Source organism: Petromyzon marinus, assembly GCF_048934315.1.
Source record: "Petromyzon marinus isolate PM22_M1 ecotype Great Lakes invasive population chromosome 85 unlocalized genomic scaffold, UKy_Petmar_22M1.pri1.0 chr85_unloc.4, whole genome shotgun sequence".
NCBI lineage: Eukaryota > Metazoa > Chordata > Hyperoartia > Petromyzontiformes > Petromyzontidae > Petromyzon > Petromyzon marinus.
Window position 1 is genome coordinate 324,136 of NW_027422649.1, and position 13,889 is coordinate 338,024.

The 13,889-nt window shown below is 42.5% G+C and overlaps 1 protein-coding gene across 3 annotated transcripts in view; it reads right to left on the reverse strand.

The window, feature by feature from the left end:
- LOC116936945 (solute carrier family 35 member F6) overlaps nt 1-10,302 on the reverse strand; it is a 52,680-nt gene extending 42,378 nt beyond the window's left edge. The window contains exons 1-2 of one of the 3 annotated variants that reach the window (XM_076059304.1): nt 9,572-10,285; nt 6,991-7,066 (exon numbers count right to left, since the gene is read on the reverse strand). In XM_076059304.1, coding sequence (XP_075915419.1) covers nt 6,991-7,066; nt 9,572-9,648 — 153 coding nt within the window. In that variant the 5' untranslated portion in view covers nt 9,649-10,285. Of the gene's footprint in view, nt 1-6,990; nt 7,067-9,571 lie in introns of all 3 variants that reach the window. The other 2 variants (XM_076059302.1, XM_076059303.1) reach the window with 2 other exon arrangements.
- Nucleotides 10,303-13,889: the final 3,587 nt, after the last annotated feature.

A 13,889-nucleotide genomic window follows, 5' to 3' on the forward strand; every position in this document is an offset into this window, starting at 1 on the left:
TACTATAGTAATAGTATTGGTACTATAGTAATAGTATTTTGGTACCTGTAAGAATGGGTGAGTGACTGAGAGTAATAGTATTGGTACCATAGTAATAGTATTGGTACTATAGTAATAGTATTTTGGTACCTGTAAGAATTGGTGAGTGACTGAGTGTAATAGTATTGGTACTATAGTAATAGTATTGGTACTATAGTATTGGTACTATAGTAATAGTATTTTGGTACCTGTAAGAATGGGTGATTGACTGAGTGTAGTAGTATTGGTACTATAGTAATAGTATTGGTACTATAGTAATAGTATTTTGGTACCTGTAAGAATGGGTGAGTGACTGAGTGTAGTAGTATTGGTACTATAGTAATAGTATTTTGGTACCTGTAAGAATGGGTGAGTGACTGAGTGTATTAGTATTGGTACTATAGTAATAGTATTCGTACTATAGTAATAGTATTCGTAGTATAGTAATAGTATTTTGGTACCTGTAAGAATGGGTGAGTGACTGAGTGTAGTGGTAGTAATAGTAGTAATAGTATTTGTACTATAGTAGTAGTATTTTGGTACCTGTAAGAATGGGTGAGTGACTGAGTGTAGTAGTAGTAATAGTATTGGTACTATAGTAGTAGTATTGGTACTATAGTAGTAGTATTTTTAATACCTGTAAGAATGGGTGAGTGACTGAGTGTAGTAGTAGTAATAGTATTGGTACTATAGTAATAGTATTGGTACTATAGTAATAGTATTTTGGTACCTGTAAGAATGGGTGAGTGACTGAGTGTATTAGTATTGGTACTATAGTAATAGTATTGGTACTATAGTAATAGTATTGGTACTATAGTAATAGTATTTTGGTACCTGTAAGAATGGGTGAGTGACTGAGTGTATTAGTATTGGTACTATAGTAATAGTATTCGTACTATAGTAGTAGTATTTTTGGTACCTGTAAGAATGGGTGAGTGACTGAGTGTAGTAGTAGTAATAGTATTGGTACTATAGTAATAGTATTGGTACTATAGTAATAGTATTGGTACTATAGTAATAGTATTTTGGTACCTGTAAGAATGGGTGATTGACTGAGTGTAGTAGTAGTAATAGTATTGGTACTATAGTAATAGTATTGGTACTATAGTAATAGTATTTTGGTACCTGTAAGAATGGGTGAGTGACTGAGTGTAGTGGTAGTAATAGTAGTAATAGTATTTGTACTATAGTAATAGTATTGGTACTATAGTAGTATTTTGGTACCTGTAAGAATGGGTGAGTGACTGAGTGTAGTAGTAGTAATAGTATTGGTACTATAGTAGTAGTATTGGTACTATAGTAGTAGTATTTTTCGTACCTGTAAGAATGGGTGAGTGACTGAGTGTAGTAGTAGTAATAGTATTGGTACTATAGTAATAGTATTGGTACTATAGTAATAGTATTGGTACTATAGTAATAGTATTTTGGTACCTGTAAGAATGGGTGAGTGACTGAGTGTATTAGTATTGGTACTATAGTAATAGTATTGGTACTATAGTAATAGTATTTTGGTACCTGTAAGAATGGGTGAGTGACTGAGTGTATTAGTATTGGTACTATAGTAATAGTATTGGTACTATAGTAATAGTATTCGTACTATAGTAGTAGTATTTTTGGTACCTGTAAGAATGGGTGAGTGACTGAGTGTAGTAGTAGTAATAGTATTGGTACTATAGTAATAGTATTGGTACTATAGTAGTAGTATTTTGGTACCTGTAAGAATGGGTGAGTGACTGAGTGTAGTAGTAGTAGTAATAGTATTGGTACTATAGTAATAGTATTGGTACTATAGTAATAGTATTTTGGTACCTGTAAGAATGGGTGAGGTACTGAGTGTAGTAGTAATAGTATTGGTACTATAGTAATATTATTGGTACTATAGTAGTAGTATTTATGGTACCTGTAAGAATGGGTGAGTGACTGAGTGTAGTGATAGTAGTATTGGTACTATAGTAATAGTATTGGTACTATAGTAATAGTATTGGTACTATAGTAATAGTATTTTGGTACCTGTAAGAATGGGTGAGTGACTGAGTGTAGTAGTAGTAATAGTATTGGTACTATAGTAATAGTATTGGTACTATAGTAATAGTATTCGTACTATAGTAATAGTATTTTGGTACCTGTAAGAATGGGTGAGTGACTGAGTGTATTAGTATTGGTACTATAGTAATAGTATTCGTACTATAGTAGTAGTATTTTTGGTACCTGTAAGAATGGGTGAGTGACTGAGTGTAGTAGTAGTAATAGTATTGGTACTATAGTAATAGTATTGGTACTATAGTAATAGTATTGGTACTATAGTAATAGTATTTTGGTACCTGTAAGAATGGGTGATTGACTGAGTGTAGTAGTAGTAATAGTATTGGTACTATAGTAATAGTATTGGTACTATAGTAATAGTATTTTGGTACCTGTAAGAATGGGTGAGTGACTGAGCGTAGTGGTAGTAATAGTAGTAATAGTATTTGTACTATAATAATAGTATTGGTACTATAGTAGTAGTATTTTGGTACCTGTAAGAATGGGTGAGTGACTGAGTGTAGTAGTAGTAATAGTATTGGTACTATAGTAGTAGTATTGGTACTATAGTAGTAGTATTTTTGGTACCTGTAAGAATGGGTGAGTGACTGAGTGTAGTAGTAGTAATAGTATTGGTACTATAGTAATAGTATTGGTACTATAGTAATAGTATTTTGGTACCTGTAAGAATGGGTGAGTGACTGAGTGTATTAGTATTGGTACTATAGTAATAGTATTGGTACTATAGTAATAGTATTTTGGTACCTGTAAGAATGGGTGAGTGACTGAGTGTATTAGTATTGGTACTATAGTAATAGTATTGGTACTATAGTAATAGTATTCGTACTATAGTAGTAGTATTCGTACTATAGTAGTAGTATTTTTGGTACCTGTAAGAATGGGTGAGTGACTGAGTGTAGTAGTAGTAGTAATAGTATTGGTACTATAGTAATAAGTATTGGTACTATAGTAGTAGTATTTTGGTACCTGTAAGAATGGGTGAGTGACTGAGTGTAGTAGTAGTAGTAATAGTATTGGTACTATAGTAATAGTATTGGTACTATAGTAATAGTATTTTGGTACCTGTAAGAATGGGTGAGGTACTGAGTGTAGTAGTAATAGTATTGGTACTATAGTAATATTATTGGTACTATAGTAGTAGTATTTATGGTACCTGTAAGAATGGGTGAGTGACTGAGTGTAGTGATAGTAGTATTGGTACTATAGTAATAGTATTGGTACTATAGTAATAGTATTTTGGTACCTGTAAGAATGGGTGAGTGACTGAGTGTAGTAGTAGTAATAGTATTGGTACTATAGTAATAGTATTCGTACTATAGTAATAGTATTTTGGTACCTGTAAGAATGGGTGAGTGACTGAGTGTAATAGTATTGGTACTATAGTAATAGTATTGGTACTATAGTAATAGTATTTTTGGTACCTGTAAGAATGGGTGAGTGACTGAGTGTAATAGTATTGGTACTATAGTAATAGTATTTTGGTACCTGTAGTAATAGTATTTTGGTACCTGTAGCAATGGGTGAGTGACTGAGTGTAGTGGTAGTAATAGTATTGGTACTATAGTAATAGTATTGGTACTATAGTAATAGTATTTTGGTACCTGTAAGAATGGGTGATTGACTGAGTGTAATAGTATTGGTACTATAGTAATAGGATTGGTACTATAGTAATAGGATTTTGGTACCTGTAAGAATGGGTGAGTGACTGAGTGTAGTGGTAGTAATAGTAGTAATAGTATTGGTACTATAGTAATAGTATTGGTACTATCGTAATAGTATTGGTACTATAGTAATAGTATTTTGGTACCTGTAAGAATGGGTGAGTGACTGAGTGTAGTAGTAGTAATAGTAGTAATAGTATTGGTACTATAGTAATAGTATTGGTACTATAGTAATAGTATTTTGGTACCTGTAAGAATGGGTGAGTGACTGAGTGTAATAGTATTGGTACTATTGTAATAGTATTGGTACTATAGTAATAGGATTTTGGTACCTGTAAGAATGGGTGAGTGACTGAGTGTAGTGGTAGTAATAGTAGTAATAGTATTGGTACTATAGTAATAGTATTGGTACTATAGTAATAGTATTGGTACTATAGTAATAGTATTTTGGTACCTGTAAGAATGGGTGAGTGACTGAGTGTAGTAGTAGTAGTAATAGTAGTAATAGTATTGGTACTATAGTAATAGTATTGGTACTATAGTAATAGTATTTTGGTACCTGTAAGAATGGGTGAGTGACTGAGTGTAGTAGTAATAGTATTGGTACTATAGTAATAGTATTGGTACTATAGTAATAGTATTTTGGTACCTGTAAGAATGGGTGAGTGACTGAGTGTAGTGGTAGTAATAGTATTGGTACTATAGTAATAGTATTGGTACTATAGTATTAGTATTGGTACTATAGTAATAGTATTTTGGTACCTGTAAGAATGGGTGAGTGACTGAGTGTAGTAGTAGTAATAGTAGTAATAGTATTGGTACTATAGTAATAGTATTGGTACTATAGTAATAGGATTTTGGTACCTGTAAGAATGGGTGAGTGACTGAGTGTAGTGGTAGTAATAGCAGTAATAGTATTGGTACTATAGTAATAGTATTGGTACTATAGTAATAGTATTTTGGTACCTGTAAGAATGGGTGAGTGACTGAGTGTAGTAGTAGTAATAGTATTGGTACTATAGTAATAGTATTGGTACTATAGTAATAGTATTTTGGTACCTGTAAGAATGGGTGATTGACTGAGTGTAATAGTATTGGTACTATTGTAATAGTATTGGTACTATAGTAATAGGATTTTGGTACCTGTAAGAATGGGTGAGTGACTGAGTGTAGTGGTAGTAATAGTAGTAATAGTATTGGTACTATAGTAATAGTATTGGTACTATAGTAATAGTATTGGTACTATAGTAATAGTATTTTGGTACCTGTAAGAATGGGTGAGTGACTGAGTGTAGTAGTAGTAATAGTAGTAATAGTATTGGTACTATAGTAATAGTATTGGTACTATAGTAATAGTATTTTGGTACCTGTAAGAATGGGTGAGTGACTGAGTGTAGTAGTAGTAATAGTATTGGTACTATAGTAATAGTATTGGTACTATAGTAATAGTATTTTGGTACCTGTAAGAATGGGTGAGTGACTGAGTGTAGTGGTAGTAATAGTATTGGTACTATAGTAATAGTATTGGTACTATAGTATTAGTATTGGTACTATAGTAATAGTATTTTGGTACCTGTAAGAATGGGTGAGTGACTGAGTGTAGTAGTAGTAATAGTAGTAATAGTATTGGTACTATAGTAATAGTATTGGTACTATAGTAATAGTATTTTGGTACCTGTAAGAATGGGTGAGTGACTGAGTGTAGTGGTAGTAATAGTAGTAATAGTATTGGTACTATAGTAATAGTATTGGTACTATAGTAATAGGATTTTGGTACCTGTAAGAATGGGTGAGTGACTGAGTGTAATAGTATTGGTACTATAGTAATAGTATTGGTACTATAGTAATAGTATTTTGGTACCTGTAAGAATGGGTGAGTGACTGAGTGTAGTAGAAGTAATAGTATTGGTACTATAGTAATAGTATTGGTACTATAGTAATAGGATTTTGGTACCTGTAAGAATGGGTGAGTGACTGAGTGTAGTAATAGTATTGGTACTATAGTAATAGTATTGGTACTATAGTAATAGTATTTTGGTACCTGTAAGAATGGGTGAGTGACTGAGTGTAATAGTATTGGTACTATTGTAATAGTATTGGTACTATAGTAATAGTATTTTTGGTACCTGTAAGAATGGGTGAGTGACTGAGTGTAGTGGTAGTAATAGTAGTAATAGTATTGGTACTATAGTAATAGTATTGGTACTATAGTAATAGTATTGGTACTATAGTAATAGTATTTTGGTACCTGTAAGAATGGGTGAGTGACTGAGTGTAATAGTATTGGTACTATAGTAATAGTATTGGTACTATAGTAATAGGATTTTGGTACCTGTAAGAATGGGTGAGTGACTGAGTGTAGTGGTAGTAATAGTAGTAATAGTATTGGTACTATAGTAATAGTATTGGTACTATAGTAATAGTATTTTGGTACCTGTAAGAATGGGTGAGTGACTGAGTGTAGTGGTAGTAATAGTATTGGTACTATAGTAATAGTATTGGTACTATAGTAATAGGATTTTGGTACCTGTAAGAATGGGTGAGTGACTGAGTGTAATAGTATTGGTACTATAGTAATAGTATTGGTACTATAGTAATAGTATTGGTACTATAGTAATAGTATTTTGGTACCTGTAAGAATGGGTGAGTGACTGAGTGTAGTAGAAGTAATAGTATTGGTACTATAGTAATAGTATTGGTACTATAGTAATAGGATTTTGGTACCTGTAAGAATGGGTGAGTGACTGAGTGTAGTAATAGTATTGGTACTATAGTAATAGTATTGGTACTATAGTAATAGCATTTTGGTACCTGTAAGAATGGGTGAGTGACTGTGTAATAGTATTGGTACTATTGTAATAGTATTGGTACTATAGTAATAGTATTTTTGGTACCTGTAAGAATGGGTGAGTGACTGAGTGTAGTGGTAGTAATAGTAGTAATAGTATTGGTACTATAGTAATAGTATTTGTACTATAGTAATAGTATTGGTACTATAGTAATATGATTTTGGTACCTGTAAGAATGGGTGAGTGACTGAGTGTAATAGTATTGGTACTATAGTAATAGTATTGGTACTATAGTAATAGTATTTTGGTACCTGTAAGAATGGGTGAGTGACTGAGTGTAATAGTATTGGTACTATAGTAATAGTATTGGTACTATAGTTATAGGATTTTGGTACCTGTAAGAATGGGTGAGTGACTGAGTGTAATAGTATTGGTACTATAGTAATAGTATTGGTACTATAGTAATAGGATTTTGGTACCTGTAAGAATGGGTGATTGAACTCCCTCGGCTCTGAGTTGGGGTCACAGCCGCGAGCCAGGGATTTATCGGCCCACCTGAGTCAACCAATCACAGCGCGGCGTGAGACAACCAATCAGAGGGACTCCCGCAAGGGACCAATCACAGCGCGGCGCGAGACTCACAGCCAATCAGAGAGAGACTCATGCACCGACCAATCACAGTTCAACGTCAGAATCGCAGCCAATCACGGCACGGCGTAGAGACAGACACACACACACGGACCAATCACAGCGCGGTGTGACATAACCAATCAGAGAGAGAGACTCACGCACCGACCAATCACAGTTCAACGTCAGAATCACAGCCAATCACAGCGCGGCGTTGAGACAATCGGATAGAGACACAGACACACACACACACGGACCAATCACAGCGCGGTGTGACATAACCAATCAGAGACACAGACACACACACACATCGACCAATCACAGCGCAGCGTGAGAGTCACGTTATTTATATAAAAAAATAATAAGTGTCAAGTTGACAAAAGACAAATTAGTACACTTACTTTAGCCCACCGGTGTGTTGTGGAAGAGTGAATCCACGACATTTACAGTTTGAGTAGTACGACCTTTCGCTGGTAAATCACACCCAGAATCATCGGGTGGGCTAAAGTAAGTGTACTAATTTGTCTTTTTGTCAACGTGACACTTTTTTTTAAATGCTGATTGGCCGTGTCGGGTGGTGGAGGGTTACGACACATTTATAAATAAGGCGATCTCACCCACCAAAACACCTTTATTATGAATTATATTTGAAGCGAAAGGCTACGTGTTGAACCGACCAATCACAGCAGGTGCAGTTGATCTGTGGGGGAAGGGGTGTGGTTGTCACGTGACCTGCCCCAGGCGATTGTCACGTGACAACCACCCCACCCACTCACTAACTCACCCACCCACTCACTCGCTCATCCGCTCACTCATCCACCCACTTACCCGCTCACCCACCCACTCACTCACCCACTCACTCATTCACCCACTCACTCGCTCGCTCACTCACCACTCACTCACTCACCACTCACTCACTCACCCACTCACCACTCACTCACTCACTCACCACCCACTCACTCACCACTCACTCACCACTCACCCACTCACTCACCCACTCACTCACTCACCCACTCGCCCACTTACTCACCCACTCACTCGCTCACCCACTTACTCACCCACTCACTCACTCGCTGACTCACTCGCTCACTCACCCACTCACTCACTCACCCACTCACTCGCTCACTCACCACTCGCTCACTCACTCACCCACTCACTTACTCACCCACTGACTCGCCCACCCACTCACTCGCTCACCCACTTACTCACCCACTGACTCGCCCATTCACTCACTCGCTCACTCACTCACCACTCACTCACCACTCACCCACTCACTCACCCACTCACTCACCCACCCACTCACCCACTCACCACTCACTCACCCACCCACCCACTCACTCGCTCATCCACTTACTCACTCATCCACTCACTCACCCACCCACTCACTCACCACCCACTCACTCACCACTCACTCACCCACCCACTCACCCACCCACTCACTCACCCACCCACTCACTCACCCACTCACTTACCCACCCACTCACTCCCTCACCCACTCACTCACTCACCCACTCACTCACCCACCCACTCACTCACCCACCCACTCACTCACCCACCCACTCACTCACCGACCCACTCACTCACTTACCCACCCACCCACTCACCCACTCACTCACTCACCCACTCACTCACTCACCCACCCACTCACTCACCCACTCACTCACCCACCCACCACTCACTCACTCACTCACCCACTCACCCACTCACTCACCCACCCACTCACCACTCACTCACCACTCACTAACCCACCCACTCACCCACTCCCTCACCCACTCACTCACTCACCCACCCACTCACTCACCCACTCACCCACTCACTCACCACATCACTCACTCACCCACCCACTCACCCACTCACTCACTCACCCACTCACCCACCACCCACTCACCCACTCACCCACCCACTCACCCACTCACCCACCCTCTCACCCACCCACCCACTCACCCACTCACTCACCCACCCACCCACTCACCCACCCACTCACCCACTCACTCACTCACCCACTCACCCACCATCCACTCACCCACTCACCCACCCACTCACCCACTCACCCACCCTCTCACCCACTCACCCACTCACCCACTCACTCACCCACCCACTCACTCACACACTCACCACTCACTCACCCACTCACTCACCCACTCACTCACCCACCCACTCACCCACTCACTCACTCACCACTCACCCACTCACTCAACCACTCACTCACCCACCCACTCACTCACCCACCCACTCACCCACTCACTCACCCACTCACCACTCACTCACCCACCCACCCACTCACCCACCCACTCACCCGCTCACTCACCCACCCACCCACTCACCCACTCACTCACCCACCCACCCACTCACCCACCCACTCACCACTCACCCACCCACTCACCACTCACCCACCCACTCACCCACTCCCTCACCACTCACCCACCCACTCACTTAGCTGACAAGGTGTTTATCGATCCAGTGATGAGCATGAGGAAGGCGAGGAAGAGCTGGTACCTTGTCCAGGCCATCTGTCAGTCTCTCTGTGTCTCTCACTGTGTGTCTGTGTCTGTGTGTCTCTCTCTCTGTGTGAGTCTCTCTGTGTCTCACTCTGTCTATCTGTGTGTCTCTCTGTCTCTGTGTGAGTCTCTGTCTCTCTCTCTCTGAGTCTCTCTCCGTCTGTGTCTCTGTGTCTCTCTGTGTGTCTCTCTGTGTGTCTCTCTCTGTGTCTCTCACTGTGAGTCTCTCTCTCTGTGTGAGTCTCTCTCTGTGTCTATCTCTCTCTCTGTGTCTATCTCTCTCTATCTCTCTCTGTGTCTCTCTCTGTTTCTCTCTGTGTCTCTGTGTGAGTCTCACTCTGTGTCTCTCTCTGTCTCTGTGTCTCTCTCCGTCTGTGTCTCTGTGTGAGTCTCACTGTGTCTCTCTGTGTCTCTCTGTGTGTCTCTCTGTGTGTCTCTCTCTCGATCGCTTCCTCTTACAGTCAAGTTCACGTGACAGCGGAATCGATTTCAAGGAATCGACGCCGAGTTCATGAAATCAATTCCGCACACTCAACGAAAAACAGAGACACACAGAGACACACAGAGACTCACAGACACCCATAGAGACCCATAGAGACACACAGAGACACATAGAGACTCACAGAGACACACAGAGACTCGCAGAGACTCACAGAGACTCACAGAGACACACAGAGACACACAGACCCATAGAGACTCACAGAGACACACAGAGACCCATAGAGACACACAGAGACTCACAGAGACCCATAGAGACACACAGAGACACACAGAGACCCATAGACACACAGAGACTCACAGAGACCCATAGAGACACACAGAGACCCATAGAGACAATCAGAGACACACAGAGACCCATAGAGACACACAGAGACACAGATACCCATAGAGACACACAGAGATTCACAGAGACCCATAGAGACACACAGAGACCCATAGAGACCCATAGAGACCCACAGAGACTCACAGAGACCCACAGAGACCCACAGAGACACACAGAGACACACAGAGACCCATAGAGACCCACAGAGACTCACAGAGACCCACAGAGACCCACAGAGACACACAGAGACCCACAGAGACTCACAGAGACACACAGAGAGACACAGAGACACACAGAGACCCACAGAGACCCACAGAGACACACAGAGACACACAGAGACCCACAGAGACCCACAGAGACAGAGACACAGAGACCCATGTAGACTCACAGAGAGACACAGAGACTCACAGAGAGTCAGATAGACATAGATACTCACAGAGACACTCAGAGACAGAGACACCCAGAGACTCACAGAGACACCCAGAGACTCACAGAGACTCACAGAGACTCACAGCGACACACAGAGACTCACAGACCCACAGAGACTCACAGAGACTCACAGAGACTCACACACAGAGACTCACAGAGACTCACAGAGAGACACAGAGACTCACACACAGAGACTCACAGAGACTCACAGAGACTCACACAGAGACTCACAGAGACTCAGAGAGACACAGAGACTCACACAGAGACTCACAGAGACCCACAGAGACACACAGAGACACACAGAGACACACAGAGATACACAGAGACCCACAGAGACACACAGAGACTCACAGAGACTCACAGAGACACACAGAGACTCACAGAGAGACACAGAGACTCACAGAGACCCACAGAGACACACAGAGACCCACAGAGACCCACAGAGACACACAGAGACACACAGAGACCCACAGAGACTCACAGAGACACAAAGACTCACAGAGACACAGAGACACACAGAGACCCATAGAGACACACAGAGACACAGATACCCATAGAGACACAGAGAGATTCACAGAGACCCATAGAGACACACAGAGACCCACAGAGACACACAGAGACACACAGAGACCCATAGAGACCCACAGAGACTCACAGAGACCCACAGAGACCCACAGAGACACACAGAGACTCGCAGAGACCCACAGAGACTCACAGAGACACACAGAGAGACACAGAGACTCACAGAGACCCACAGAGACACACAGAGACCCACAGAGACCCACAGAGACACACAGAGACCCACAGAGACCCACAGAGACTCACAGAGACAGAGACACAGAGACCCATGTAGACTCACAGAGACCCACAGAGACACACAGAGACTCCCAGAGACCCACAGAGACTCACAGAGACCCACAGAGACCCACAGAGACACACAGAGACCCACAGAGACCCACAGAGACTCACAGAGACAGAGACACAGAGACCCATGTAGACTCAGAGACCCACAGAGACACACAGAGACTCCCAGAGACCCACAGAGACTCACAGAGACCCACAGAGAAACACAGAGACTGACACAGAGATTCACAGAGACTCATACAGAGACCCACAGAGACTCACAAAGACACACAGAGACACACAGAGATACACACAGACTCACAGAAACACACAGAGACACACAGAGACTCACAGAGATACACAGAGACCCACAGAGACTCACAGAGACTCACAGAGACACACAGAGACCCACAGAGATACACAGAGACCCACAGAGACTCACAGAGACTCACATAGACTCACAGAGACCCACAGAGACACACATAGACTCACAGAGGCCCACAGAGACTCACATAGACTCACAGAGACCCACAGAGACCCACATAGACTCACAGATGCCCACAGAGACCCACATAGACTCACAGAGACCCACAGAGACACACATAGACTCACAGAGACCCACAGAGACCCACAGAGACTCACAGAGGCCCACAGAGACCCACATAGACTCACAGATGCCCACAGAGACACACAGAGACTCACAGAGACCCACAGAGACCCACAGAGACTCACAGAGACTCGCAGAGACACTCACAGACCCACAGAGACTCACATAGACTCACACACAGAGACCCACAGAGACCCACAGAGACTCACAGAGACTCACAGAGAGACACAGAGACTCACAGAGACTCACAGAGACACACAGAGACTCGCAGAGACCCACAGCGACTCACAGAGACTCACAGAGAGACACACACAGAGACCCACACACAGAAACTCACACAGAGACTCACAGAGACTCACAGAGACACAGAGACTCACAGAGACTCACAGAGACTCACAGACCCACAGAGACTCACAGAGACTCACACACAGAGACTCACAGACACTCACAGAGAGACACAGAGACTCAGAGAGACACACAGACTCACACAGAGGACCACAGAGACTCACACAGAGACCCACAGAGACTCACAGAGACACAGAGACCCAGAATGAGACCCAGACAGAGACCCACAGAGTCTCACACAGGGACACACAGAGACCCATAGAGACCCATAGAGACCCATAGAGACACAGAGATACACAGATACCCATAGAGATACACACAGAGACACACAGAGACCCAGAATGAGACCCAGACAGAGACCCACAGAGACCCATAGAGATCCATAGAGATACACAGAAGCCCATAGAGACACAGAGACACACAGAGACCCATAGAGATCCATAGAGATACACAGAGACACACAGAGACACACAGAGACCCAGACAGAGAGCCACAGACACACGCAGAGACACACAGAGACCCACAGAGACACACAGATACCCATAGAGACACACAGAGACACACAGAGACCCATAGAGACACACAGAGACACACAGAGACCCATAGAGACCCATAGAGACCCAAAGAGATACACAGAAACCCATAGAGACACAGACACACGGAGACCCATAGAGACCCACAGAGACACAGACACCCACAGAGACACACAGAGACCCATAGAGATACACAGAGACACACAGAGACCCATAGAGACACACAGAGACCCATAGAGATGCACAGAGACCCACGGAGATCCACAGAGACTCACAGAGACCCACAGAGACACACAGAGACCCATAGAGACTCACAGAGACACACAGAAACCCATAGAGACACACAGAGACTCATAGAGACCCACAGAGATACACAGACACCCACAGACACACACAGACACCCACAGAGACCCATAGAGACACACAGAGACACACAGAGACCCATAGAGACACACAGAGACTCATAGAGACCCACAGAGATACACAGACACCCACAGAGACTCACAGACACCCACAGAGACTCACAGAGAACCACAAAGACCCACAGAGACTCACAGAGAACCACAGAGACCCACAGAGACACACAGAGACACACAGAGACCCATAGAGACACACAGAGACACACAGAGACCCATAGAGACCCAAAGAGATACACAGAAACCCATAGAGACAC